A 25,721-nucleotide genomic window follows, 5' to 3' on the forward strand; every position below is an offset into this window, starting at 1 on the left:
ACACTCATAATAAGTAAATAAGAATAAAAAAGCTGGGCATAATGGAACACACCTTTAAACCCAGCCTTGGGAGGCAGAGGCAGGAAGTTTTCTGAGTTCAAAGCCAGCCTGGTCTACAGAATGAATTCCAGGACAGCCAGGACTAAAGTGTGGAGAGTAATAGAAGACACCCAACACTGGGCGGTGGTGGCGCTCGCCTTTAATCCCAGCACTCAGGAGGCAGGCCTGTCCTACAAAGCAAGTTTCATGACAGAATCTAAACCTACGGAGAAACCCTATCTCAAGGGGGACAAAAAGGCACTCAGCTTGCTGGTGTCTTGATCTCAGGCTTGTGCACATGCGTGTGCAATACATATGCCCACATACATATGTATGCATACATATCCATGCACACAAAAATGAAAAGCAGGTACCATTTGCACCTAAAGTAAATATCCAGCAGTGTTCATGTTCCAACTGCTCATATATATGAATTTATAAATGCTTTTATGTGTATGGTTTGTATACGTTTGTGTATACATTCATATTTGAATTAGGAGCCAAAGTAAATTAACATAGCAGTAGGTTGATGCTCTGGAGACCTTCTAACACCCATATGTTCCTCCTTTGTCTTTTTCTCCATTTATTTCAATGATATCAGGTCATTTTTCTCAAATCCTTACAGTTTCCCATAGTCTGTATTTTGCTATGGTATCCCTGTAAAGATTACCTATGTTCTCTGTAATGGGTTTGGTGTATTATTAGACTATGCAATTGTATTCATCTTGCTTTATTTCATTTAATGTATATATGTGTTATAAGATGGAATACATTTTTAATATTTTGTTATAATTTTAGATTTCTTAAAATCTAATTTTGTGTTTATGAATGTTTTTCCTGCATGTGTATGTACCACGTGTGTGTCTGGTGTCTACAGAGGGCGAAAGAAGGTGTCAGATATTCTGGATCTGGAGTTTCAGATGGTTGTTGTGAGCCACCATGTAGGAGTTCGGACTCAAACATAGGTCCTCTGGAAGAGCAGCCAGTGCTTTTACTTACTGAACCATTTCTCCCAGCCCAAGATAAAATTTAAAAAACAAATTAATTATGTGTGTGTGTGTCTTTGTGGTTATGCATACATGTGATATGTTGGGGAAGTGCCTTCGGAAACCAGAGACATCATGCCCGGAGCTGGGGCTAAAGGCAATTATGAGCTGCTAGATGCTGGCACTTGGAACCAAACTCTGGTTCTCAGCAAGAACAGTACACACTTTAACTGATGAGACATCTGTCCAGCCCTGGATAGTTTTTTTTTTTAAATGTTTCTTTTTTGTTTAGTTTTGTCTTATTTTTGGTTTCTGGAGCATGATATCATGTAGCGCAGGCTGGCTTCTAACTCACTGTGCATCTGAGGTAATCCTTGAACCCCTGATCCCAAGTGCTAGAATTGTAAGCATGCACCACCACGTTTGACTTAGCGGGTAGCTTTAACAGTTCATCTGTATCCAGTTCATAGCAGATCATTTTTTCAGGCTTGTTTTGTTAAAGTGCCATAACCCTGGAAGGATAACTTGATAAAGATAGCACATAATGAATCATATGTAAAGTCCAGCCTTCAGCAGCCAGACCATCCAAACAGTAATGTGTGGTTATTGCTTCACCTTTGCTCAGATTTACCTGCCCCCCCCCTTTTTATTGCTGCTAACCTGGCTTTCATTCAATCCACCATCCTCCTATCTTTTCTGACACCCCCCCCCCCCCCGGCCTGTGGTTAATTCCATTTTTCTGTTGCAGCTCTTTTTTTCTTTCCTCAAGTTTCATGTGTATGTACATGTAATGTGCATGTGTGTGTGTGCACGTTAACGTTTGCACATGAACATGCAAATCCAAGGCTTGGGAGTCATCCTTAACCACTTTTTCACTTCTGAGTTATTCATGGAGGCAGGGTCTTAGTCAAGCCCAGAGCTCTCCAGTATGGCTTGTCTTGCTAACCAGCTTGTGCTGGGGATTCCCCCTCTGAAAGATGGAATTACAGGAGGATTACCACATCCACCTGGCATTTACTTGGGTTTCAGGGCATCTGAACTCCAGTGCTCACACTCAGTATTGCCCAAGCACTTTATCTACGGAGCTGACCTTCTGTAGGTAGTTCTTTTAATCTGCAGATGACATCATGACATCTTGTGTAGGTATTAAGTGACATCTTTGGGCTGTTGCTTAATTAAGCACTGTAGGTGACTACCTGCATTTATTGAAAGTACAGTCTAGTAGAAAGCAAGCAATAACTAATTTAAAACTAAAAGTAATGTTCGGAAGGAATGAAATCATGGCTGTAGTCAGACAAAGAAACCTGATCTAAATGAGAGACCAAGAAAATGTCTTTTGAAATGATATTTGAGATAGAGGTTGGAGGGGCGTAGCTCTGTGGTAGAGCATTCTCTTAGCATGAATAAGTCCCTGGTTCAGTTCCAAGTTTGAGATAAGAACTAAAAAGTGCATATTAGATGAAGCAGAAGGAGAAAAAAAATACAGTTGGAGAACCGTGTGTAGGCTTTGTGGCAGGAGGAAGCATAGCTTCTGCCAGGAACTGAAAGAAAACAGCTGTGCTAGAGGGCAACACACTTGAGTTGCTGAGACGAGATTAGCTGGAGGGTGGTAGCATAGCAGAGCCAGACCATAAAGCCACATGAGCACTTTAAAAAGAAGTGCTCTGTGTGTGTGTGTGTGTGTGTTCATGCATGTGTGTAAGTACTTGTGTGTGTACCTGTGGAAGCAGAGGTATTGCTCCTTAGGTGTCATCTGCTTTACTTTTTGAGATAGGTACACTAGCGTAGAACTTGCTGGTTATGCTAGGCTGACTGCCCAGCACTGGAATTAAAAGCATGTGCTACCACATCTGACTGGTTTTTTTTATTATTATTATTTTGTTTTGTTTTGTTTTTTCCTAGACAGGATTTCTCTGTGTAGCTTTGGAACCTGTCCTGGACCTAGCACTTGTAGACCAGGCTTTCCTCGAACTCAGAGATCTGCCTGCCTCTGCCTCCCGAGTGCTGGGATTAAAGGTGTGCGCCACTGCGGCCTGGCTTATCTGACTGTTTATATGGGTGTTAGGGATCAAACTCAGGTCCTCGTGCTTGCATAGCAAGTATTCTCTGGGAAAAAGTAATGCTTCTGAAAGCATCATCTTTGTGCTGTAGGATTTTGTATTTAATAATCTGAATTCTTATATCAGTGTCTCCGTGAAGATAATGGCACACAGAAAGGTGTACTATTTTAAGGACCTAGATACCATATAGTCATTCAAAAAAAAATTGATGGTGTGGGTAACTAGTGAATAAAGTATTTACATAGGAATTAACACTTCTCAAGTTATTCAAGAGTGAGAAAAGATTGATAAAGGACACAGTTTAGCCAGACAATCATTAAAGTTTTGTTCTTCTCAAAGCTCCAGAGTTTTTTTCTAACTTGTGTCTGTTTGTCTTTGTAGGAGAGTAGTTATTTTGATGGACGTGGAAGTTGTAAAATCAGCTGAAGCAGTTGGAGTAAAAATTGGGAACCCAGTGCCCTATAATGAAGGTAAAAATCTTCCTTATAGGTTGTAGCCCTCAGTTGGATACAGCTTTGTAGATCCAGAACACTGCTTTGTGATTTAGTAGTCTTAATAAAATGGGGGAAGGGATAGAGACCAGCTTATTCTGTCCTGTTTTTCGTTGCTTTATTTTATTATTTGTTGATTTTTTTTTTTTAAGACAGGGTTCCTCTGTGTAGTCTTGGTTCTCCTGGACCAGCTCTGTAGACCAAGCTGGCCTCGAACTCACAGAGATCCAGCTGCCTCTGTTCTGCAAGTGCTGGGATTAAAGGCATGTGGTACCACTGCCCAGCTTATTTTACTTTTTTAATGCTGAAGAAATTATATATAAATAAAAGGGAGAAGTTTAAGAAAGAATGTAATGGTCATTCTGTGTAGGAGTTGACTGAAATAAGAACCTAGAATATTCTGATAATGCAGGATTTATATGGTAGCTGTGGTATGAGGGAGGAAGCCACGTGCATTCTGTGTGTGGTTTGTGAACATGTGTGTATTTGTACATGTGTGTACATGGAGACTAGAGACAAAAATCAGTGTCTTCCTCTATTGCTTGCTACCTTATTTCTAGAGAGGGGGGATCTCCTGCTGAACCTGGAAGCCCCAGGAATCTGAACAAGGGTGCTCAATGCTTGATTGGCAGGTTCTCTACTGCACTGAGCAATTCCCCAGCCCCAAGAAGTATCTTCCTAGCATTTATCGTAAGCAGATTTATGGGGTTTGGTTATTGATTTGTTTTTGTTTTGAAAGTTACTTGTTTATTTAGTGGCACTTGCTGGCTTTGAACTCAGTGTCTCTGTTTCAGTCTCCTTGGTGGTGGATCTACACATAACATTCCACCACACCTGGCTCACAGTGCTGCCAAAGCTGGCTTCAAACCCTGTGTGGCCAAGAATGGCCTTGTATTCCTCATCCCCCTGCCTCTGCCTCCCACATACTGGTTGATAGCAACATTTATTTCTTGATAGCAAAATTATTAATTTTTGTGCACGCTTGAGGACAGCCTAGACCAGAATCACCAGCTTTGGTGGTCTTGTTGCGTTGTTGGTCTTCCCAGGCAACCCTTGTCCTTGTTCCGTTATCCTTAGAGCTGGGTAAGGTGTCTCATGATTGTGGTCCCAGCACTCTGGAGGCTGAGTCAGAAAAAGTTTTGTTCTTTCAATTTTCCGAGACAGGTTTTCTCTATTTATCTGGCTGTCTTGAAATTCTCACTCTGTAGACCAGACTGGCCTTGAACTCAGAGATTCACCTGCCTCTGCCTCCAGAGTGCTGGGATTAAAGGTGAGCGCCACTACCACCACAAGGTTTGAGTCAGAAGAGTTTAGTAGTCTATGTTGACTACATAGTGATTTTTCAGGCTAGTCTGTGCTACAGAGCAAGACCCTGTCTCAAACCCTTCCTCCCAGAAATTTAATTGTGAATTTAAATCTTTTAGTGTGTGTGTGTGCGTGTACATCTACGCAGCATATGTGTGGAGGTCAGAGGACAGCTCTCCTGTCCTGTTGTGGGATCCAGGGATGGAATTCCACAGATTATTAGGGGTTTGGGTGCTTCTTACATAGTCCAGCCAGTAGATTCTTTTTTCAGGTTGAGGAAATTTTACTTCTTTTTCTTTTTTTTTTTTTTAAGATTTATTTATTTTTATTATATATACAATATTCTGTCTGCATGTATCCCTGTGGGCTAGAAGAGGGCACCAGATCTTATTACACAGATGGTTATGAACCACCATGTGGTTGCTGGGAATTGAACTCGGGACCTCTGGAAGAGCAGCCAGTGAGCTTAACCTCTGAGCCATCTTGCCAGCATCTACTTCTTTTTCTTGTTTGCTGACATTTTTGTTAAGAATGAATGGCAAATTTTATCAAATGCTTTTTCTGTTTGAGTCAGCTAATATAGTGAATTACAGTGATTGATTTTCAGATGCCAAAACAACCTGGAATGTCTGGGATAGTCTGGATTTGTGGTGGGTTATTCTTTTCATAGATTTGGATTTGCTTTGCTGAGTCTAACTGATTTGATTTTGTTTAGTATTTTTCGCATCTTTTTTAAGATTTATTTTTATTGTTTTTGTTCATGTTTGTGTGTGTCTGTGCCTGGAGTGCAGACTGGTTCTCTGATAAGTTATGGGCAGAGTTTAGCTGGGAGCAAGAGTAGTCTATGTTCTTAGCCACTGAGCCCACTCCAGCCCCTCTGAGTCATTTTAATCTATGGTTTCTTGTGTCAGTTTGGTTTTGGTATCTAAGTAATCCTGACCACACACGGTGATCTGGAGAATATTCACTTTGTATTTTTTAGGTTCATGTAGGGTCCCTGCTATTTCTTCCTTAAATGTTAAGTTGAATCCACTAGTGATGTCTTGACCCAGTGGCTTCCCCAGGCTTCATCCTGCTGCCTCAGCCACCGCTATGCCACTGTGTCTGGCTCATACAACAATGCTAATACAAGTGTGAGATTTTCTAAAGATCTTTTCTGCTACTGATAACTTTTCCCTTATGATAAACAACAGACAGATGTGTGTTTCGAATTCTGTTAAATTCTGTTAGAGTTTTATTTTTGTGCCTTGGATTATGATACCTTTTGGTAAACTGTCTTCATTTGAAGAGAGTGTATGTAGTTGTGTAGTATTTCACAAATGGTAGGGCCAGTTAGTGTAGTTCAAGTATGGCCAGTTAGAATCGTCCATGAAATGCCTTTCTTTATCTGCCTCAATTGTCACGTAACCAGACCACTTTACTAGTTCTCTAAATCAGCACTATCTTGGATGCCTTTTCCCATAGTCTTATTTTTAATGTATTTATATGGTTAGCATATTTGAATTTTTTAAGCAGTGTACAGTATGTCTTGCTTTTGTTGTCCAATTTGATAATTTCTGCTTTAAGTTTTCTTTTATATTTGTTTGTGTGCGAGTGTATTTTAAAAATAGGGCCTCATGGTTTTGTGTAGGCAACCACAGCTGCTAGGAGGTAATGAGAGCAGAGGTCCTGTCTTGTCCAGGTCCTCCCCTTCCCTTTTCCTGGTGTTCCTGAGACTTGGGGTGTGTGTGTGTTTAGAGATGTTCCTTCTGTGGCCGGGTGCCACTGCTACTCATTTTCTGTACTCTGACAATCTGTTGCTTCAAGAAATGCAAATTAGGGGGTCAGAAAGATGGCTTAGCAGTTAAAAGCTCATGAAGACCAGAGTTCTAATTCCAATGGCCATGTAACAGGCCTGGTGCCTACACACACTTATAACATTGGCTCCAAGAAAGGTGAGGCAGGAGGATTGCTGGGATACCTCTGCTTTTGTTGCAGCCTAGCAAAGGAGCAGGAGCCCCATGTTCAGAGAGAAACCCTGTCTCAAGTAGTGTCAGGAAGTGGTAGTACAAATCTGGAGGGACACACAAACAAAAATGAAAATTATTATTGGAGATTTCCTGGGCAGATTTCTTATATATCCAGAAGTCTTTATTTCAAAGTTTTTTGTTATTGTAAAAATTATGTTTAACTATATAAATTATGTGAATGAATATTGCAGAATTTTATATATATGTTGGATATTATCTTTACTTCATATTGGTATGCTTGACTATCATGTTTGCTCATAAAACTATAATTTTTAAGATTTATTTATTTATTATGAATACAGTGTTCTCACTGTGTGTGTGCCTACATGATAGAACAGGGCACCATATCTCATTATAGATAGTTGTGAGCCACCATGTGACTGCTGGGAATTGAACACAGGACCTCTGGAAGAACAGCCAGTGCTTTTAACCTCTGAACCATCTCTCCAACCCAACTGTATAGTTTTTAAAAATTTTAACGAAAAACTAAAAGTCCAAAAGGATAAGTATTAAGTTGGGCAGTAGTGGCACACACCTTTAATCCTAGCATTCTGGGAGGCAGAGGCAGCCGGATCTCTGAGTTCCAGGACAGCCAGGGCTACACACAGAGAAACCCTGTCTTGAAGAAAAAAAGAAAAGAAAAGAAACAAGATGACCATATGTCTTTTACATTTTTTCTGCATGTGAGTGTTTTGCTTGCCTGTATATAAGCATGCCCTGTGCATTCAGTGTTTTCAGAGGCCAGAAGAGGGCATTTGGCTTCCCTGGAATTTGAGTAGCAGCAAGCTTCCATATGAGTGCTATGCTCCAAACCACTGAACCATCTCTCCAGTCCTATTTCTTTCCTTTTCTTGTTTGTTTGTTTTTGTTTTTGTTGTTTGTTTTTTGTTTTTCGAGGCATAGTTTCTCTATAGCTTTGGAGCCTGTCCTGGAACAAGTTCTTGTAGGCCAGACTGGCCACGAACTCACAAATATCCGCCTGCCTCTGCCTCCCCGAGTGCTGGAATTAAAGGCGTGCACCCCCACCATCCAGCCATCCCCATTTCTTTAAAAAGCATTAATGTTTGTTTTAATTTTTGAGTAGAGATACATGACTTTGGAATCAAAACTTCAAGGTTGTATAGTGAGAATTATACTCTGCCCACTGCTGCCCTTTCTAGATAACACATTTTAGGGTTTCTTTGTCCTTCAGGAGCTATCCACACCAGTTAACCAGGTGCAGATGTTCCTCTTGTGCCCCACATGGAAAAAAACAAAACAGGAAGAAAGAAAAGGATTTGTGAGGTGGAGAGCAGTGTGGTGCAAGCTTTAGTCTGTGTTCTGAGTGAGGCCAATCCTTTTAAATGTTCAGGAGCTCCTTTGCTTTTGTTTTCTGCCCTCTGAGATAGGTGTCTTTTGTAGTTGGCCCCTTTTCTTCTGTGTTTGTCTGTTTCTTCTCAATTTCTAACCGTTCTTTTAAAGTAGGGAGTGTTGTTCTTTGGTTCAGATATGAATTGTAGACGTGTGTGTGTGTGTGTGTGTGTGTGTGATTTTTTTTTTAATTCCCATCCCTCCCATGTCTCTCCTATCATTCCCTCTCAAATTCATAGCCTGTTTTTCTACAAACACCTTACACATACCCCTAAATATGTAAGTGCAACTATCTGAATCTGAGTTGTAGATTCTTTGTGACTTGCTTATGATGTTTTGCTATGTGATAGTTCTTTGGTTTGTTTTATTTATTTTTTTAAATGCATGTGGTAGGTAGATTGAATGTCATTGGCCCCCATAATCTCATAGGAAGTGACACTATTAGAGGATGAGGCTTTTTTGGAGTGGGTATGGCCTTGTTGGAGGAAGTGTGTCACTGTGGGGGTGGGCTTTGAGGTTTCAGGATACTGCTGAGTATCTCAGTTGACTTCCTATTGCCTCCAAGACATAGCACTCTCAGCTCCAATATCACATATGCCTGTGTGCCACCATGCTCCCCAGCTGATGATAATGGGCTGAACTTCTGAAACTGGCACCCCAATTAAATGTGTTCTTTATAAGAGGTGCCATGGTCATGGTGTCTCTTCACAGCAATAGAAATCCTACCTAAGACAGAAGTTGGTATGAGGGCCTGGGGTACTGCTGTAATAGGCTGGACCATGTGTTTGTTTGGAGGAATTTGGACTTACGTACTTTGGGTTATGAGAGCAGTTGAATGCTTTAAGCACTGCTTAATGGGCCATATTAGTAGGAGCATGGAATACAGAGGTGCTAAGAGTTATTTGAACTGTTGGGAGCTCACTCAAGAAGTTCAGAGAATTTTAGTATCTTCTGATATTTTGGTGAAGAAAGTGGCCACCTTTGCCCTTGTCCAAAGAGTCTGCCTGAGACTCAAAGCAAAGAGTTTTGGATTAATTGTGTTGGCAGAAGAAATCTCAAAATAGCCCAGTATAGATTCTGTCATGTGGATATTAGTGATAACTGTAATGAAGATTTATAATGAAAAGGAGCAAGCTGAGCAGGGTAAATTACAAAAAGTAAATTTTGAGGAGAACAAGAGCACCAGGAAGTAGAATAGATCTAAACTCTGTGTTCAAGGAGATAAACAGATTAAGAAATGAAGTAAAGGGAGTGGTGATCTTAGAGAAAGATCCCACCCAACTAAATTTCCAATTTGTGAAAAGGAACTAAAGGAAAGTGCAAAGTTGGGTGGGGGTGGTGCACACCTTTGATACCAGAACTCGGGAGGCAGAGACTGGCGAGTGTCGCAGTCAACTTCCCGATGTCTGCAAGGTGTAGCACCCTCAGCTCCGGCACCATGTCTGCCTACACACCACTATGCTCCCCATCGTGACGATAATGGACTGAACCTCTGAAACAGTAAACGAGCATCCCAGTTAAATATCTTCTTTATAAAAGTTGCTGTGGGGGGCTGGAGAGATGACTCAGCAGTTAAGAGCATTGCCTGCTCTTCCAAAGGTCCTGAGTTCAATTCCCAGCAACCACATGGTGGCTCACAACCATCTGTAATGAGGTCTGGTGCCCTCTTCTGGCCTTCAAACATACACGCAGAAAGAATATTGTATACACAATAAATAAATAAATAAATATTTTTAAAGAAAAGAGTTGCTGTGGCCACGGTGTTTCTTCACAGTAGTGAAGACCCTAAACCAGTGCGCATGAATGTTTTGCCTGTTTGCATGCTTGGTGCCTGTGGAGGCCAGAAGAGGGCACTGGATTTCCCCTGGAACTGGAGTTCCAAGCTGCCATTTGGATGTTTGGAATCAAACCTGGGTCCTCTGGGAAAGCAACCAGTGCTCTTAACGCCTGGGGCATTTCTCTGAGCTCAGGTATGTTTTAAGATTTATTTATTTATTATGTATACAGTATTCTCCGCATATATGCCTGCACGACAGAAATGGGCACCAGATCTGCTATAGGTGGTTGTGACCACCATGTGGGTTCTGAGAACTCAGGTCCTCTGGAAGAGCAGCCAGTGCTCTTAACCACTGGGCCATCTCTCCAGCCCCATGTTTGTTTTTGAGACCGTGTATTATTGTGTAGCTCTGGCTGGCCTGACACTATAGCCCATACTGACCTCAAACTTAAACCTCTTGTCTCAGCCTCCTGAGATCATAAACAGAAGCCATTGCACCTATCATCTGAATAAAACTTTTATTACTGGGCTGAAGAAAGGTTTAGCAATTAGGAATTCAGTTCCCAGCACCCACACTGGATAGCTCACAATAATCTATAACTCCAGCTCCAGGAAACCTGAAGCCTCTGGCCTCTGTGAGGACCTACATTAATGTGTACATACCCACATGCAGGTGCACACATCTACCCATAATGAACAAATAAAATGTATCTTTTTAAAAAAAAAACTTCATTACTACTATTATTATTAATAATTTAGGACTTTAGAGGCCTGTCGTGGTGGCACACACCTATACCTCAGCACACTGGAAGCTAAGACAGGATTGTTGTAAGCTTGAAGCTGGTCTCAAAACAACAACTAAAACCAGAGAAACATGAGAAGGAAGGGATGGACTTGGTGGCTTGTTCCTGTAATCCCAGCACTCTGGGGTAAAAGCCATGTTAAGTCATCCTTATCTTAATGAGTTCCAGGATAGCCTGGGCTATATGAGACTGTCTGTCTCAAAAAACAGTCTAGGGATGGGAGGAACCTACTGGTTATCTACCGTTTTGATTTATTCAACTAGATGATTTACTCAGACACTGTATTTCAGGGACAAATCTTTGGAATAAATGAAAGACGAAAAGATGATTTTGTTTTGGGGTCAGAACCATAGAGCTATAGGGAAAATCCCTTTGTCTCTCTCCAACTTAACTGGCCATTCCCTGTCTTCCACATCGCTTACAGTACAGAGGCATGAGAAGAGTTTGCTGTCGAGGATTATTTACTATTGAATGTCATTGTTACTTGAGCCACTGTGGAAATGTCATGATTGGAGAGACTATTACAGTACAGTGTGCAACAGCTTCTGAGTAGAGCAAGAACTAAAGTCAGATTTTTGTCCTCTAGAACCTAATCCAGGACCTCTTACAGGTCAGATGATCATTAGTTAGTGAACAAACCCAGCCCAGACCAGTAGGAATTTCAGAATGCATTGAAATGCAAAATATAACTTTTACTACTACTGCCATACTGAACAAAGACAGATGATTCAAAGTGTGCAAAATAAAACTGCAAACACAGTCCATGCTGCATATACTGTACGAATGGTGGGTTTTTTAAGTAATACTTACGACGCATTTTTGTCAGTGTGTGTTTGTATGCAAATCCTTTATGTCTTCACTGCTGGTGATAATAGCTTGCTCAAACTTAAATGTATCATACAATACTTAGTTTATTATTTGTATTGGAATTATATTCAACCTGATCATGTCCCTTTTCTGTCATCAGGAGCTTAGAAATACTGTATTGATCCTCTACTTATTCTTTTTTTGTTTGTTTTTATTGGTTTGGGGTTGAGACAGAATCTCACCATGTAGCTGGCTGTCCTGGACCTATATAGACCAGGCTGGCCCTGGACTCACAGAGATCTGCCTGCCTCTGCCGAGATTAAAGGTGTGCGACACCATGGCAGGCTGTTTATTCTCTTTTATTTATTTAGTTAGTTATTGTCAAGGAAGCGCTTGGCTTGGGAAGTTGATGGATTTGTTTGTGAATTTTTCTCTGCCCACAGCTCACTTGCCATAATAGATAGTAAAAATGATCGGTATGAGTGCAAGTTGCCCAAGGAGGGAGTCTGCGCTCAGTTCCTGCTTCCCTCCTGGCTTAGAGCCAGTGTGTAGCCAGCCAGAGGTAGAGAGCTGAAGAATTACTATGTTGATCTAGCTCACTGGAATGGCTTGATTTGCAGGTGGCACAAGACAGGTTATTATAAACGGAGCCTACATTGTTGCTTTGCAGAATCATTTTGGCTTCTCGAAAGATTTTTCCTTAGCTATGAACTGGCAGCTGCTGTGTTATAGTGTGCTAATTGAAGGGCAATTGTTGCTATTTAGAATGCTCTGGAATCCTTGCCATCATTTGGTTCAGGGCTGTCTCTTGTACCAGAATTGTAAGAGATAAAGGTCACTACTCTATTAAGTGGATTAGTAGCTTTTCCTAATTACCACATCTTACGTTCTAATGTTCTATACAATTAGAGTTATTATTGTCAGGATTGGTTGTTTACAAATTAAGCACATGATGGTGTGGTACGTGAACTTAGCCAGAGAGAGCTGAGTAGTACTAGCTTCCCTCTCCACCATGGTAAAGGGTGCAGTACTGTCTCCATCGTAGTGCTAGCAGTTACTGGGAAAGTGCACTTAGCCCTTGGTCCTTGTTCAGAGAAAACGCTCTGAAAAACAGTAATAGTAGTTGTTACTGTTGTCTCGTGTATCCCAGACTCATCTAATCTCACTGTGTAGCTGAGGAGGGCCTTGAATTTTTGTCCCACCTACTTCTACCCGCTGTGTGCTGAGATTATGGGCCATGCACCACCAGGACCTAGTGTGCACTAGGCAGTTGCTCTATCAGTTGAGTTATCAGCTGGAGACTTGTTAGTTATGTAGTAAACTTCAGTGAGTCTGATACTATTGTTGTATTATGTTCAGCCAAAATTGTGACTAATTCATATAAAAATGAAAAATGTACATGTTAGAATAGGTTCATGTGTTGTATGTTTTTTAAATTATAGTAAAATATACACTTGCTGTTTAACTTTGAGGTGGAGGACTAGCTATGTTACCTGTGCTGGCCTTGAGCTCCAGCCTCCTGAGTAGCTGTGGCTACAAGCGGGTACAGCTGACCGTTTACCATTTTAACATGCATAGCACAGAAACCTTAAATCAGTTGTGTTGTTTAGTCTTCCCTAAGTGAAGCTACAGATGCGTCCAGAACTCTGTTTCCCGCTTCTGCCAGTCTCTGGTTACTCTGTTTTATCTTCTGTCTCTGAGTGGCAGTTGTCTTTGTATGGACATGTGTGGGGAAGCCAACGGTCCATGTCAGATCTGTCGCTCCCCATCCTATTTCTGAGACAGGCTTTCTCACTGAACCTGGTCATCAGTTGGGCCAGCTGACTAATGAGCTCTGGGGATCTCCCTGTCTCCTCCTCTCCAGTCTGTCTTCACTTCTCCAACAGCCCCTTCTAGGGATTAAACGAGGGTCTTTACGCGCAGTCTACCAACCGAGTCAGTTCTCACTCCTCAGTTATCTTTTTATAGAAATTGAATGTGTGTCCAGTGACCGTGTCCAGTGCAGTCAGAGGTACTCAGCAGCAAGCATGGCTCTGAGCACTGGGGCTCCCTACTTTAGATGATTTAGAGACTGTAGAAAAGGAGCAGCCCCTGAAATGGCTCAGGAGGTGAAGGCATTGGTCCCCAAGCCTGATGGCCTTTGTTCCATCCCTAGGACTGACTCCCTCAAGATGTCCTCTAAGGACATACAGGCATGAACATATCCATGAGGCCCACACATACACAAATAAATTTTTTAAAGGAGAGAATTTAAGTGGAGGATAGGAGGTCACTTTTAAAAGTGTGTCTTATGATGCAGATAAACATACACTTTTTTAACCACTTTCCTTCAGTGGTGTTTGCTGAGCAACTTAGCTTTTCCTTGCTGATTTTAAAAGGCTTTGCTTAAGACTTTAAAACTGGGGTCGGTGGTGGTGGTGGCAGAAACCTCTTAACCTCACACTCAGGAGGCAGAGGCAGATCTGCTGGTCTAAATTGTGAGTTCCAGGACATCCAGGACTACGCAGAGAAACCGTCTCCAAAAAAGCAAATAAAAAAATTAAAAATTAAAACCTGTTAGCTGCATTGTCACAGTTTTCCCATGCTCAGGTGTCAGGACTCTAGATTCAAGGATGGCGGAAGGCCAAATTGTAAGTGCGAGCTTCCTTGTCGGTAGCCTGTGCCCTTTGCCTGTGCATCTCAGGTTTTCTCTTCGTAGGACGAACTAAAGCACAATCAGTTCTATTTAGTCTTTTAAACTTTATGCTATATGTGTTTGTCTCTAATGGCACAATCCCATCTCATTTCCTTGTGCCACTTAAGACTAATTTTGGCAAACATGAACTAAATGGGTATGTGACATGCCTGGTGATTTAGGACCTTGGGAAGCCCCACAAGAATTTGAGCTCGACAGTTGGAGAGGGCATGCATACACACAGTGGCAGGAGGAGATTTCCCACCTGTGCTCACCATTTTTAATATTTTAGAACACTCTGGGATGTATTTTTTAGCTGCCCTTGTAAGCTGCAGGCACTCTGGGTGAGCAGCCCAAGTGAGGCTGACTTTGGCCTTCAGAGCCAATCATAAAGATGAAGTCCAAGTCCATTATTTTTTTATTTTAAAATATTGGGGTATGCAATTTACAATTTTAACGTTCTTCAGCTTTATAAACATTTGTTTAAAGGGTGAAGGGTCAAACACATACTCTCACGGTGTGGCGCTTCTTATTTTCTGCTTGAGAGACATGTTCATTTCCCCTCCTTTTTATCTCTCTGTTGCCTTGACACGACTGCTTCTGAACTCCTCTCATCTCTCCCTGCTGTGACAGTTCACTAGCACGTCGTGGTACCTGAAAGTCTTTCAGCTCGTATTTCCCACCAGCTGTCAGTTGCAAAATAAGGTTGCTTTGTCTGGGGGAAAGGGTAGAATCCTTCCTGTGTCTCCTTTTCCTTTGAAGCTGAAGCACTTGAGGGACAATTGAACTGCTTTTAGGTTTCCTTACCACCCAGCTTTCTCTTCTGATGGAGCCTACCATGAACACACTGTCCTGTTGATGACATCGATTTGTTGCTATGGAAATAGTGGTGGGATCACAGATTCAGCCCAGTGACTTTACTGCAGGAGGAATGGGCAAGGCTTTAGGGAGAACCTCATTAAAACTGAAAGCTGTCAATTCTGAACAGTTGAAAGGTAAATGGAAACAACCTTTACTGTGCGCAAGACAAGAAAAGCGAGCCCTTTGCAAATTCATGGTGTGCAGCTGGGCGCCCGGGTGTGTATTCTGACCCTCTCAGACTAAAGGAGTGGGGTTTCCTAGGGTGTTTACTACTCACATTGAAATCTCTTATCTGGGTTTGCACTGAAGCAGCCTTTCTTTTAATTTCCAGGCAATGGGCAGCAGCAAGTTGTTCCTTCCCCAGCCTCAGCAACCACACCACCAGCCAGCAAGCCCCAGCCACAGAATGGAAGCTTGGGAATGGGTAAGGTGTTACTTAAGAATATCAGAAGTGATGGGTCAAAATCAAAATAATGTATTAAAAATTACTCGGAGGCAGACGGCAGTGGCACACACCAAGGAGGCAGAGGCAGGCAGATCTCTGTGAGTTTGAGGCCAGCCAAGGCTACACAGAGAAACTGTGTCTTGAACCAATAAACAAACAAATATATAAATAAATAATATGAAATTTACTCTGGGACTGAACAGTTTTTAAAATTCTCTTCATGGTTCAGGCACAGTAGCCTAGGCCAGCAGTTAGAGGTAGTAGCAGGAGGATCAAGAGTTCAAGGTCATTCTCTGCTACTAGCAAGTTCAAGGCTTTGTCTGGGGGGGGGGGAACCAAACATGCAAACAAAAACTTCCATTCATGGTAGATTGTGACGAATAATTCCAATAATTTCCACCTTTTTACGACCTCCTAGCCTCTTGTTACATCCCACTTGTCTCCAAATTTCCTATTTGAGGCTTTCATAGGAATTTATCATTTCCCTTGAGACAGAATTGTTCACTTTAGCTGTGGCTTCTATTTTTTCTCTCTTCTAGCTTTCTCTGTCTGTAGCAGGTCTTGATGGGGTCATTTCATGTACTTCCTGACCCTTGTTTTAGGAATCTTGTCTGGGATGCCACCCTTGTGACCTGTAGAAGATGGCTAAATTTTCTTTTAGAGTTTTGTTTTTACTGGATTTTATTACCACATCAAACTGTCTTCTCCTTTTTCAACTCTTTTTATATTTTAATTATATTCAAGATTTATTTATTTATTTATTTTGCCTGTGCATGCCATGGTGTGCAGGTGGAGATCGGAAGACACATTGCTGGAGTGAGTTGCATGTCCTGGGGGTTAAACCTAGGTTTCTAGGGTTGGTGACAGGCACTTGGATCTGCTGAGCCATCTCTCTGGTCCCCTGCCCTCGCTACTCCCTTTTCTTTTTTAAAATCAAGTTCCTAAGAAAAGCTGAGTTAAGATGTCACTAAGATTCCCTGAGACTTTCAGGACATACAAATTTCCCCATCGGTCTTCATTGTTTTTAGCCCATCCCTGTAATAGTGTAAATCTCTCACCTCCCCATCTCCATAAGTTACGCTTATACTCAGCTCTGACACTGCAAATGGCTGGAGGAGGTGGTGGAATAAATTCTCTGAAATGATAAGTGATTGAAAGGCCCCTACTTGGCTGAAACTCAAACAGTGCACCACTTCTCTCCTCCCTCCGTGGACTTGCCTATTCATTTGCATTTCTTTGCCTTATATTGAAATTTATTTTTGAGTATCAATTAATGTTCCCTAAACTGTGAGGTAATAGAAAATGGACTAGATGTGTGTGTGTCAGGTGAATCCCTGGTATAAAAATATTAAATAAATTAATGGGTGCTTTTGTATCTTTAATAAATTTGTGGAGAATGGTCCCCCCACACCCATTGAACCAAGTACCTTGCTGGTGCTAGACAAGTCCTCTCCTACTGAGCTACATCACTAGGCCTAAAGTTGTGTGTAGACAGATTATCCTGTGTATATACACACAGGTACGTGTTCTTTCTGCAGTGTGTGTTTCCTTGTGTCATCTTCAGGAACATTGTCACTCTGACTCCCAGAGCAAATTGCTCAGCTGGTGAAAGTGCCTGGTGGCCCACAGTGGAAGGAAAGAATGAACTCCAGAGAGTTGTCCTCTGCCTCCACATCCACATCCCCATAAGTCCATCAAACACACACGCATGCATAATAATAATAATACTTTTTAAAAAAAATATTTATTTATTATGTATACAATATTCTGTCTGTGTGTATACCCGCAGGCCAGAAGAGGGCACCAGACCCCATTATGAGATGGTTGTGAGCTACCATGTGGTTGCTGGGAATTGAACTCAGAACCTTTGGAAGAACAGGCAACGCTCTTAACCTCTGAGCCATCTCTCCAGCCCCCATAATAATACTTTTTTAAAATCATTTTTTGTTTGTTTGGTTTTTGAGACAGGATTTCTCTGTGTATCTCTGGCTATTCTGGAACTCTTTCTGTTAGACCAGACTGGCCTCGAACTTAAATAACCATTTGCTTCTGCCTCACAAGTGCTGAGGCTAAAGGTGTTGCCATCATGCTTGACTATAAAAAAAAAACTTTTTAAAGGGCCAGGGATAGTGGACCTTTAGTCCAGCACTTGGGCCAACCAAGACTACCTAGTGAAACCCTGCTTCAAGGGGCTTGAAGGGTGTGTATATGGAGAGATGAGATGGCTCAACGATTAAGAACATATATAGCTATTCTAAAAGACCTGAGTTTGATTCCCAGCACCCATGTCAGGCAGCTCACAACTGCCTGTAACTCCAGCTCCACCTCCAGGGGATCTGATGCCTCAGCAGGCACCCACCCACATGGCATACACTCAGACACACATATTCATGAGCAAAAGGGAAAAATCAATCTTTCTGAAAAGCATTTTGGTATATAGAGTACTGACATTAGAATTGGTTTATTAGAAGTTGACGTTTTCTAGATAATAGTGTACATAGGAAGGGTTCATTTGTCAGCAGACGCTGTACAAGGAACAGCTGTGCAGCCTGGAAAGGGGAGGCAAGGAGGTCATAGTACTACATTACTCATTTGCATCTTGAGCAGATCTGCCTTCTTAGTCTCTGTTCCCAACTGAACACAGCCCTGTAGATTTCATCCTAGACTTCCCTGCCCTTTGGCGGTGTCGAGATGATGCACTGGTGATAGATGTTCTTTACTGGCTCCTTAATTTCTATGGCATGACCATAATGAGAATTAATTTTAAACTTAAATAAAATAATGGTTGTCTGGTAAGGGAGATGACTTAGTGAGTAGAAACATTTGCTTCACAACCATGAAGATCTGAATTCAAATCCTGGAGCCTCTCTAATGACAGCACCCTCGGAAGGTCAGAGGTGGACACAGGACAATCCCTGGAAGCTTGTGGGCTGCCAGCCTGGCACATGCAGAGAAAAGACAGCAAAGGGAAAGCGGAAAAAATAGAATTTTACAGGGTGGTGGTGGTGCACGCCTTTAATCCCAGCACTTGGGAGGCAGAGACAGGCGGACCTCTGTGAGTTCAAGGTCAGCCTGGTCTACAGGAAGAGTGCCAGGACAGACTCCAAAGCTACACAGAGAAACCCTGTCAGAAAAACAACCCTGTCTCCCCCACCCCACCCCCCAAAAAAATTTTTTTTAATTATTATCTGACCTCCACATAACGTGCATGTGCACTTGTGAGCATACACACACATTTCAAAAAATAAAAGTGAAATGATTGCCTTTTGCCGTGTGTTTATACAGGCTCCACTGTGGCTAAGGCTTATGGTGCCTCAAAGCCATTTGGAAAACCTGCTGGAACTGGCCTGCTGCAGCCTTCAGGAGGAGCACAGTCCAAAGTGGTACCCATCGCCAGCCTCACCCCTTACCAATCCAAGTGAGTTGTCACATAGGACAAGGATGGGACCCGTTACCAAATTGATCTAGGAATTTACCATGCACTTCTGTGTGACTTATGTGTGAACTTCTGCATTACCACCACAAAGAATGTCTTTCTTATTTTTCTGAGCTAAAGAATACAAATTATGACAACCTTTAACACTTATATCAAAAAATACCTTTCTGCCATAGCCTATGAAGGTTTTGTCATTTTTGAAATTTTTGAGCTTCAAATTATTTATGGATTAAGGAATCATTTGGTAGTCTTATGAATAGAATTATACATATTTATTTATATATAATTTTGCTAATTCACATTTCATCTCATATAAATAGATGGATTTTAGTCCAAAATTTGTTACTGTGATTTAATTTGGCTAAGGTAATCTGTCCTATTTGTATTAACCATATTAATATGCCCCAAACATGGATTCCTTTACTATTACTTTTTTCCATTAAAAGTTAATTAAAGCATTGAACATTAGTGGGCCTTTTTTTCCTCCAGAATTCTTTTAAGATATGTCCTTGTTTATTCTGCAATACCTGGTAAAGTAGGGAGACAATTTCCCCTGTAAAATTCTAACTGAGGAGATCAGTATTCTCAGGGTCTGTTTTCAGGATGGGCACCAGGCTAAAGCTCCAGGCTTAGGGACTCCTTTTTTAAAGAATGACCTCTTTCCAGGGTCATACCACTTTGGGTGCTTTCTTTTGGTGGCCTGTGAATGCCATGCTTTGTAGACTTGTATTTATATTTGGCATGCATTAGAAATGAGGCAGACATTTGATAGTGATTGTGTCAGTTCCTGGAACTGAAAGTGTGGCAAAATATAATTGCTGGTATAACTACATTTTTTTGCCTTGGAACCCTTCATTAAGGGGATATTGTTGCCTTGGTGATGTTTTTTGAGGAAGGGAGAGGGTTTATAAATTTACTTATTTGACAGGAGAATGAGTTAATGTTAAACTACCTGGTATATTTTACTGTTTGCATATTCTGTAAACTGTCAAACCTGTATGTCATCTTGGGGTTTTAATTAGCTGGATTAAATACAGCTAGCATTGACAGATAAACTCTGCATAAAAGAAGAAAAGACCACAAGAAGATGATTTTTGCTTATCTTTATTCCAAGTAAGAAAAACTACACACACTAATGTCATCTGTTTGGTTTTTAGGTGGACTATTTGTGCCCGTGTCACCAACAAAAGTCAGATCCGTACCTGGAGCAATTCCCGAGGGGAAGGAAAGCTTTTCTCTATAGAACTTGTGGATGAAACTGTGAGTAGGCCATGTGGGATGCGGGAGACGCTGGCCTCCAAGACTCGGGCTCAGCTCTGAGGCCCATAAAGTGGCAAATATCATTAGCCAGAAAGAAATACGGTTGTCACTGGAGCTTTCTGTCTATGGTAGTTTTTTTGTTGTTGTTATTTTGGTTTTGGTTTTGGTTTTGAAGCAGGATTTCTCTGTGTGGCCCTGGCTGTCCTGGAACTAGCCCTGTAGCCCAGGTTGGCCGAACTCAGAGATCTGCCTGCCTCTGCTTCCCAAATGCTGGGATTAAAGGCATACACCGCTACCACTGGGCTTTTGTAGATTTTTTGGTGCTATCTCGGTATGGGCTAAACATCAGATGAAGTACTCCTAAAGTTAGTATACTGTTAATGGTCTCACATGCTGGAGAGACTGCAGCGCTCTAATTACATTGCTGGAGGCTCAGTTGAAGTGCTGGGATGTGATACCTGCTAAAGAGCAGGGCATTGGCCTCCAGCAGAAGGCAGACAATGGCTGTTCGGCTTTAACTCCTTTGTGGGGTTGGTTTCTGACCATATATACTTATTATGCTTTACTTAAAGGAAAATGCAGGGGCTGGAGAGATGTTCTTCCAGAGGACCTGGGTTCAGCTCCCAGCACCTACATGGTATCTTCATAACCATCTGTAACTCCTGTTTCAGGGGTCCAGCTGTGTGCCTAGCCTCCCTTCAGGCATTAAGCATGCACGTGATGCACATATATACATGCCAGCCAAACACCAGTACATATAAAATAAACAAAATGATACTGGTAAGGTCAGAAGTTTGAAGCTTTCTCCCCTCCTCTTCCTCTTGTTATGGTGTACATGCAAATATCTTAACAGATTTGGCATTGGGAACTAATTTCCTACAGCTTGTGTGGGTAAGATTTCAGCCATTTAGTTAGGTTTCTCACCCATCTGTAACATACTGCCTGACAGAAAAGTAACAGTGAAATCAAATCTCAAGCAACTTGATGGAACATTTTTGGCAACAGCTCCTGACTGTGAAGTAACCCATCATTCAGGTTGCAGGCGTGAGGAGGGCTGCTGAATCATCGGGGTTCAGCACGCTTTCCCGTGGGCTTTGAGCCTGTCATTCAGGATCCAGAACTTTTTGTTTTCATTACTAGAATATTAAACTCTTTTAAAAATGTTTTAGATAGCCGGGCGGTGGTGGTGCACGCCTTTAATCCCAGCACTTGAGAGGAAGAGGCAGGAGGATCTCTGTGAGTTCAAGGCCAGCCTGGTCTACAAGAGCTAGTTCCAGGACAGGCAACAAAGTGACACAGAGAAACCCTGTCTCGAAAACAAACAAAGTTTCAGATAACATTTTGAAAATCACTTTACTATGTGTGCATGCACATACGTGTTTACAGACTAGAGAACAACCAAGAACAACTTGGTGGTCTTCCACCTTTACACGAGTTCCAGGGATTGAACTGGGGTGACCAGGTTTGCACAACAAGTGCCTTTATCTACCGACTACCTTACCAGCCTCTTTATGTTTTAACTTAGGTTGTTCAGTCATATACCTTAGCTTGTTGAACTTCTCTTGTTTTATCAGAATTGATAGCTTGAAAGGGTGACTGTAAATGCGGGTTTCTGGAATGTCTGCAGCCCTCTGGGGTCTCCTTGCACGTGTAGTGGTGTTCTACAGATGTTACTTTAGTGCCAAAATGGCCGGCTCTTGCTGCTCTGAGTGAGTGTCTGGCAACACAGTTCTAATGTGCCCTCGCTTGCCTCTGCAGGGTGAAATCAGAGCGACTGCTTTCAATGAACAGGTGGACAAGTTCTTTCCTCTTATTGAAGTGAACAAGGTAAGAGCGCATCGTCAGAGCTGAGGAGCTGACCAGTAAGTGCCGTGAGCACAGTCGGCAGGTTGTATTGTGGGAAAGGCTCTGCTGAACTGATTGCATTCCTTGACTTGGCCTCTTTTGCAGGTGTATTATTTCTCAAAAGGCACTCTGAAGATCGCTAACAAGCAATTCTCAGCTGTTAAAAACGACTATGAGATGACCTTCAATAATGAGACTTCTGTCCTTCTCTGTGAAGATGACCGTAACTTACCCACAGTTCAGTTTGATTTCACAGGGATCGGTGACCTAGAGAGCAAGTCTAAAGACTCACTTGTAGGTCTGTCCAGGGTTGAAGGCAAAGAGTAGTGATTATGTGTTCAGTGTTTGGGGTGGTGCACAGCTAGCATGCTTGCCATGCATCCCTTGGTTATGTTTTAAAAGGGGCCTTAATCTGTGCTGTTACAAATTGTTCTATTTCAGACATAATCGGGATCTGCAAGAGCTACGAAGATTCGACTAAAATCATAGTGAAGTCTAACAACAGAGAAGTGGCTAAGAGAAATATCTATTTGATGGACATGTCAGGGAAAGTGGTGACTACAACTCTGTGGGGAGAAGACGTGAGTCCTTGCACTGACAGAGTCCGTGGATGCTTGTCCTTGTGAGCTGTGAGAATTTAGCTCCAGAGGGACAGAGTTGTGCTGTCTAGTACTTCCTGGAAATCCTTTACTTGTGATGATCAGTTACTTCAGCTTCCCATAGTGGAATGTCCCTTACTCTTCCTCAGGAAAGGTTGTGATAGATTGGTTTCCTGGAAGTCTGGACAGATTCTTGAGTGTAAGGTCTGTCTTATATAATACATTGACAGTATTCATTCTACTACTGACTGCTCTCCATAGAAATATCCTGTACCTTCTTCCTGCCAGTGATGCTCTGCATTTGCTTTGCAGGCCGACAAGTTTGATGGTTCTAGACAGCCTGTGATGGCTATCAAAGGAGCACGGGTTTCTGACTTTGGCGGACGAAGCCTCTCTGTCCTGTCATCTAGCACTGTCATTATGAATCCTGACATCCCAGAGGCCTATAAGCTTCGTGGATGGTAGGTTTTGTGGACCTCAGCTAAGCAGTTACTTGTGCTTAGACTTTGAGAAGAGCTGGTTTCCATCAGCATGTGAGCTTCTGCCAAGCCTTTGCTATTGAGTTGAGTGGTTCCTGTATTTCTTGGAGCCATTATGCCTTCTGAGATGGTGGCCTGAAAGCCCTTCAATTGACAAACCCATAATCCCCTGATGAACCTAGAGAGTCAGAAAAAGCAATTTGAATGTAAGTGCTGCGTGCTGACCTTGATCACCCCTGAGCAGGGTACAACAAGGCTTTAGCAGCTGCATGCTGAAGGAATGTATTGAGAACATCTTTTGCTCCTAGGCTTGAGCTGTGGGCAGCTGATGTGGGGGTAGAATGTACTCTCTCGCTCTGGAGTCTCTGAGCTGGTCACATCTTCTGGTGTGTATTCACTGGACTCTGACAAAGCATGATGGGAACAATGGGCTTTTTGTTGGCGTTCCATCGTTATTCCCAAAGCACTCAAGGCAGGAGAGCTTGTTAAAACCCCCACATCGTATCTAGCTTTTTAAGGCATTAAAACTCTGCCTTAGAAGAGCACTTCATCCTGAGAATATCGTGTAGAAGAATTGATGTAGGCAAAGAAAATACTTTACCCAGCCCAAACTTAAGTCATTTGTATAGCTGTAGTTTTGGGGAGTGTTGGTTTGGGATTCCAGCTGTGGCTTAAAGTTTAGGGGGCTCGAGAAATAGTTTATATTTCATCCTCCTCATTTTTGTTTTGAGTCTGATAATACAGTAGCTGTATTATTTGGATGATTTGATAGACCATCTCTTGGCGTGTCTGTCGCTTAAGCCGTCCTCATCTTCATCCATCCATTTGACTGTGCTGATAGCTGGCACTGCATTATATGACAGAATCCCATAATAGTCTGACTAGAAACAGTCCTGACGTTGGTTTGTTTTTGCTAGTTACTTTTCTTCCAGGTCTGAGCCCAACTCCAGGTTAATTGCATGCCCACATTAAGGGTGTTCTTGTTTCATTGTCAGTAACTGATCACAGAAAACACCAAAAAGTACATCTGTCCCCTGAACTTCTGTTCATCCTGTCATTGATCTGTGAGAAGTTCGGTGCTTGCACCCGACCCAGGCAGGGATTAGCCACATTTAGATCTTGGTACTGATGGAGTGGAATTTTTAAAGACTGCTAGACTGGTCGTGGTGGCACACGCCTTTAATCCCAGCACTCAGAGGCAGCGGCAGGCAGATCTCTATGAGTTCGAAGCCAGCCTAGTCTACAAGCAAGTTCCAGGACAGCCAGGACTGTTATATAGAGAAACCATGTCTTGGGGGTAGGGGCTGCCCATCTCCTTGCTCTGTTGACTCCTAATGAGCTGTCTTTGGTGTCTGTAACTAAACTTGAGCAGCTGGTAGTGGTGAAACAGATTGTGGGCTCTGTCCTCTGTGACGGATGTAGCTGCTTGTCTGACAGCTGTGGCCTACAACAGCAGCCACTCTGGGTGACCCCTTTTCAGGGAGTCAGTTCTGTAGGTGGTTAGCATACAGTTCCCTACCACTTGCGTGTTTGTATATTTGTGTTTGTTTAAGACAGTGTTTCTCTGTGTAGCCCTGACTGGCCTGGAACTCAGAGATCTGTCTGCCTCGGCCTCCCGGGTGCTGGAATGAAAGCCGTGTGCCGTTACACCCAGCTCATGTTTTAATGTCCGGCCCACTGCTCTCTGCCACTTGCATATTCTTGCTACCTTTTCCCTGGCTTCTTTTCCATCAGATTAGCTAGTAGGTGGTCAAGAGGTGTAATCAATTTTAGTAATAATTTTATATAAATGAATTTAACCTTGATGTATGCATAAGCAAGTTCTCACTGAGAAAGAAAATCACTAACAAGGCAGATAATGCTTTCTGATGAAGTACATTGAGTTCTATAACTGATTAGGCTTAAAAGATTTTCTACCATGAAAATATTTTTGGCTGACTGGTGAAACAAAAACATCCCTCTTTATCTGATTCATTTCAGTGATTGAGGTGAAGTTTCAAAGCCCAGAGGGCTGTGCCAGTTTTGCTTTCTGTTGCTGACTTTGTTCACAGCTTTTACTATGCAGCTGGGGAAGGGTCTGTGGTCTGTGGTGCTTTGACATTGTTTGTCTTGACGGGTGTGGGGGGTGGTCATCAAAGCAAACAAGATCAAAAGAAAGGCCATTGCATTTCTTCAGTGGACTGAAGTGTGCTGGGACCCAGGTGGCAGCTGGTGGGGACAGGAGAGCTCATGGCTAACATATCCAAACAGCACATTTGAAAAGGATGTAAAGTTCTGTCACCATTGCTTATTATTTTTTAGGTTCGACTCAGAAGGACAAGCCTTAGATGGTGTTTCCATCTCTGACCTCAGGAGCGGAGGCACTGGAGGGATCAACACAAACTGGAAAACTTTGTATGAGGCTAAATCTGAGAACCTGGGCCAGGGTGACAAGGTACCTCACAGAAGCCCAGAAAGCGACAGGGGACTAAGTTTTTAAATCTACTCTCAGGTGC

The 25,721-nt window shown here is 42.3% G+C and overlaps 1 protein-coding gene across 1 annotated transcript in view; it reads left to right on the plus strand.

Annotated features, from left to right (window-relative positions):
- Window positions 1-25,721, plus strand: part of Rpa1 (replication protein A1) — a 62,287-nt gene that overhangs the window by 25,130 nt on the left and 11,436 nt on the right. The window contains exons 5-13 of the mRNA XM_085695301.2: window positions 3,467-3,555; window positions 15,494-15,586; window positions 18,893-19,025; window positions 20,201-20,303; window positions 22,062-22,130; window positions 22,254-22,446; window positions 22,590-22,729; window positions 23,060-23,208; window positions 25,528-25,660. Coding sequence (XP_085551427.1) covers window positions 3,467-3,555; window positions 15,494-15,586; window positions 18,893-19,025; window positions 20,201-20,303; window positions 22,062-22,130; window positions 22,254-22,446; window positions 22,590-22,729; window positions 23,060-23,208; window positions 25,528-25,660 — 1,102 coding nt within the window. The remainder of the gene's footprint in view (window positions 1-3,466; window positions 3,556-15,493; window positions 15,587-18,892; window positions 19,026-20,200; window positions 20,304-22,061; window positions 22,131-22,253; window positions 22,447-22,589; window positions 22,730-23,059; window positions 23,209-25,527; window positions 25,661-25,721) is intronic.

The sequence above is a fragment of the Myodes glareolus genome, chromosome 9 (genome assembly GCF_982192425.1).
Source record: "Myodes glareolus chromosome 9, mMyoGla1.1, whole genome shotgun sequence".
In the NCBI taxonomy this organism is placed as follows: domain Eukaryota; kingdom Metazoa; phylum Chordata; class Mammalia; order Rodentia; family Cricetidae; genus Myodes; species Myodes glareolus.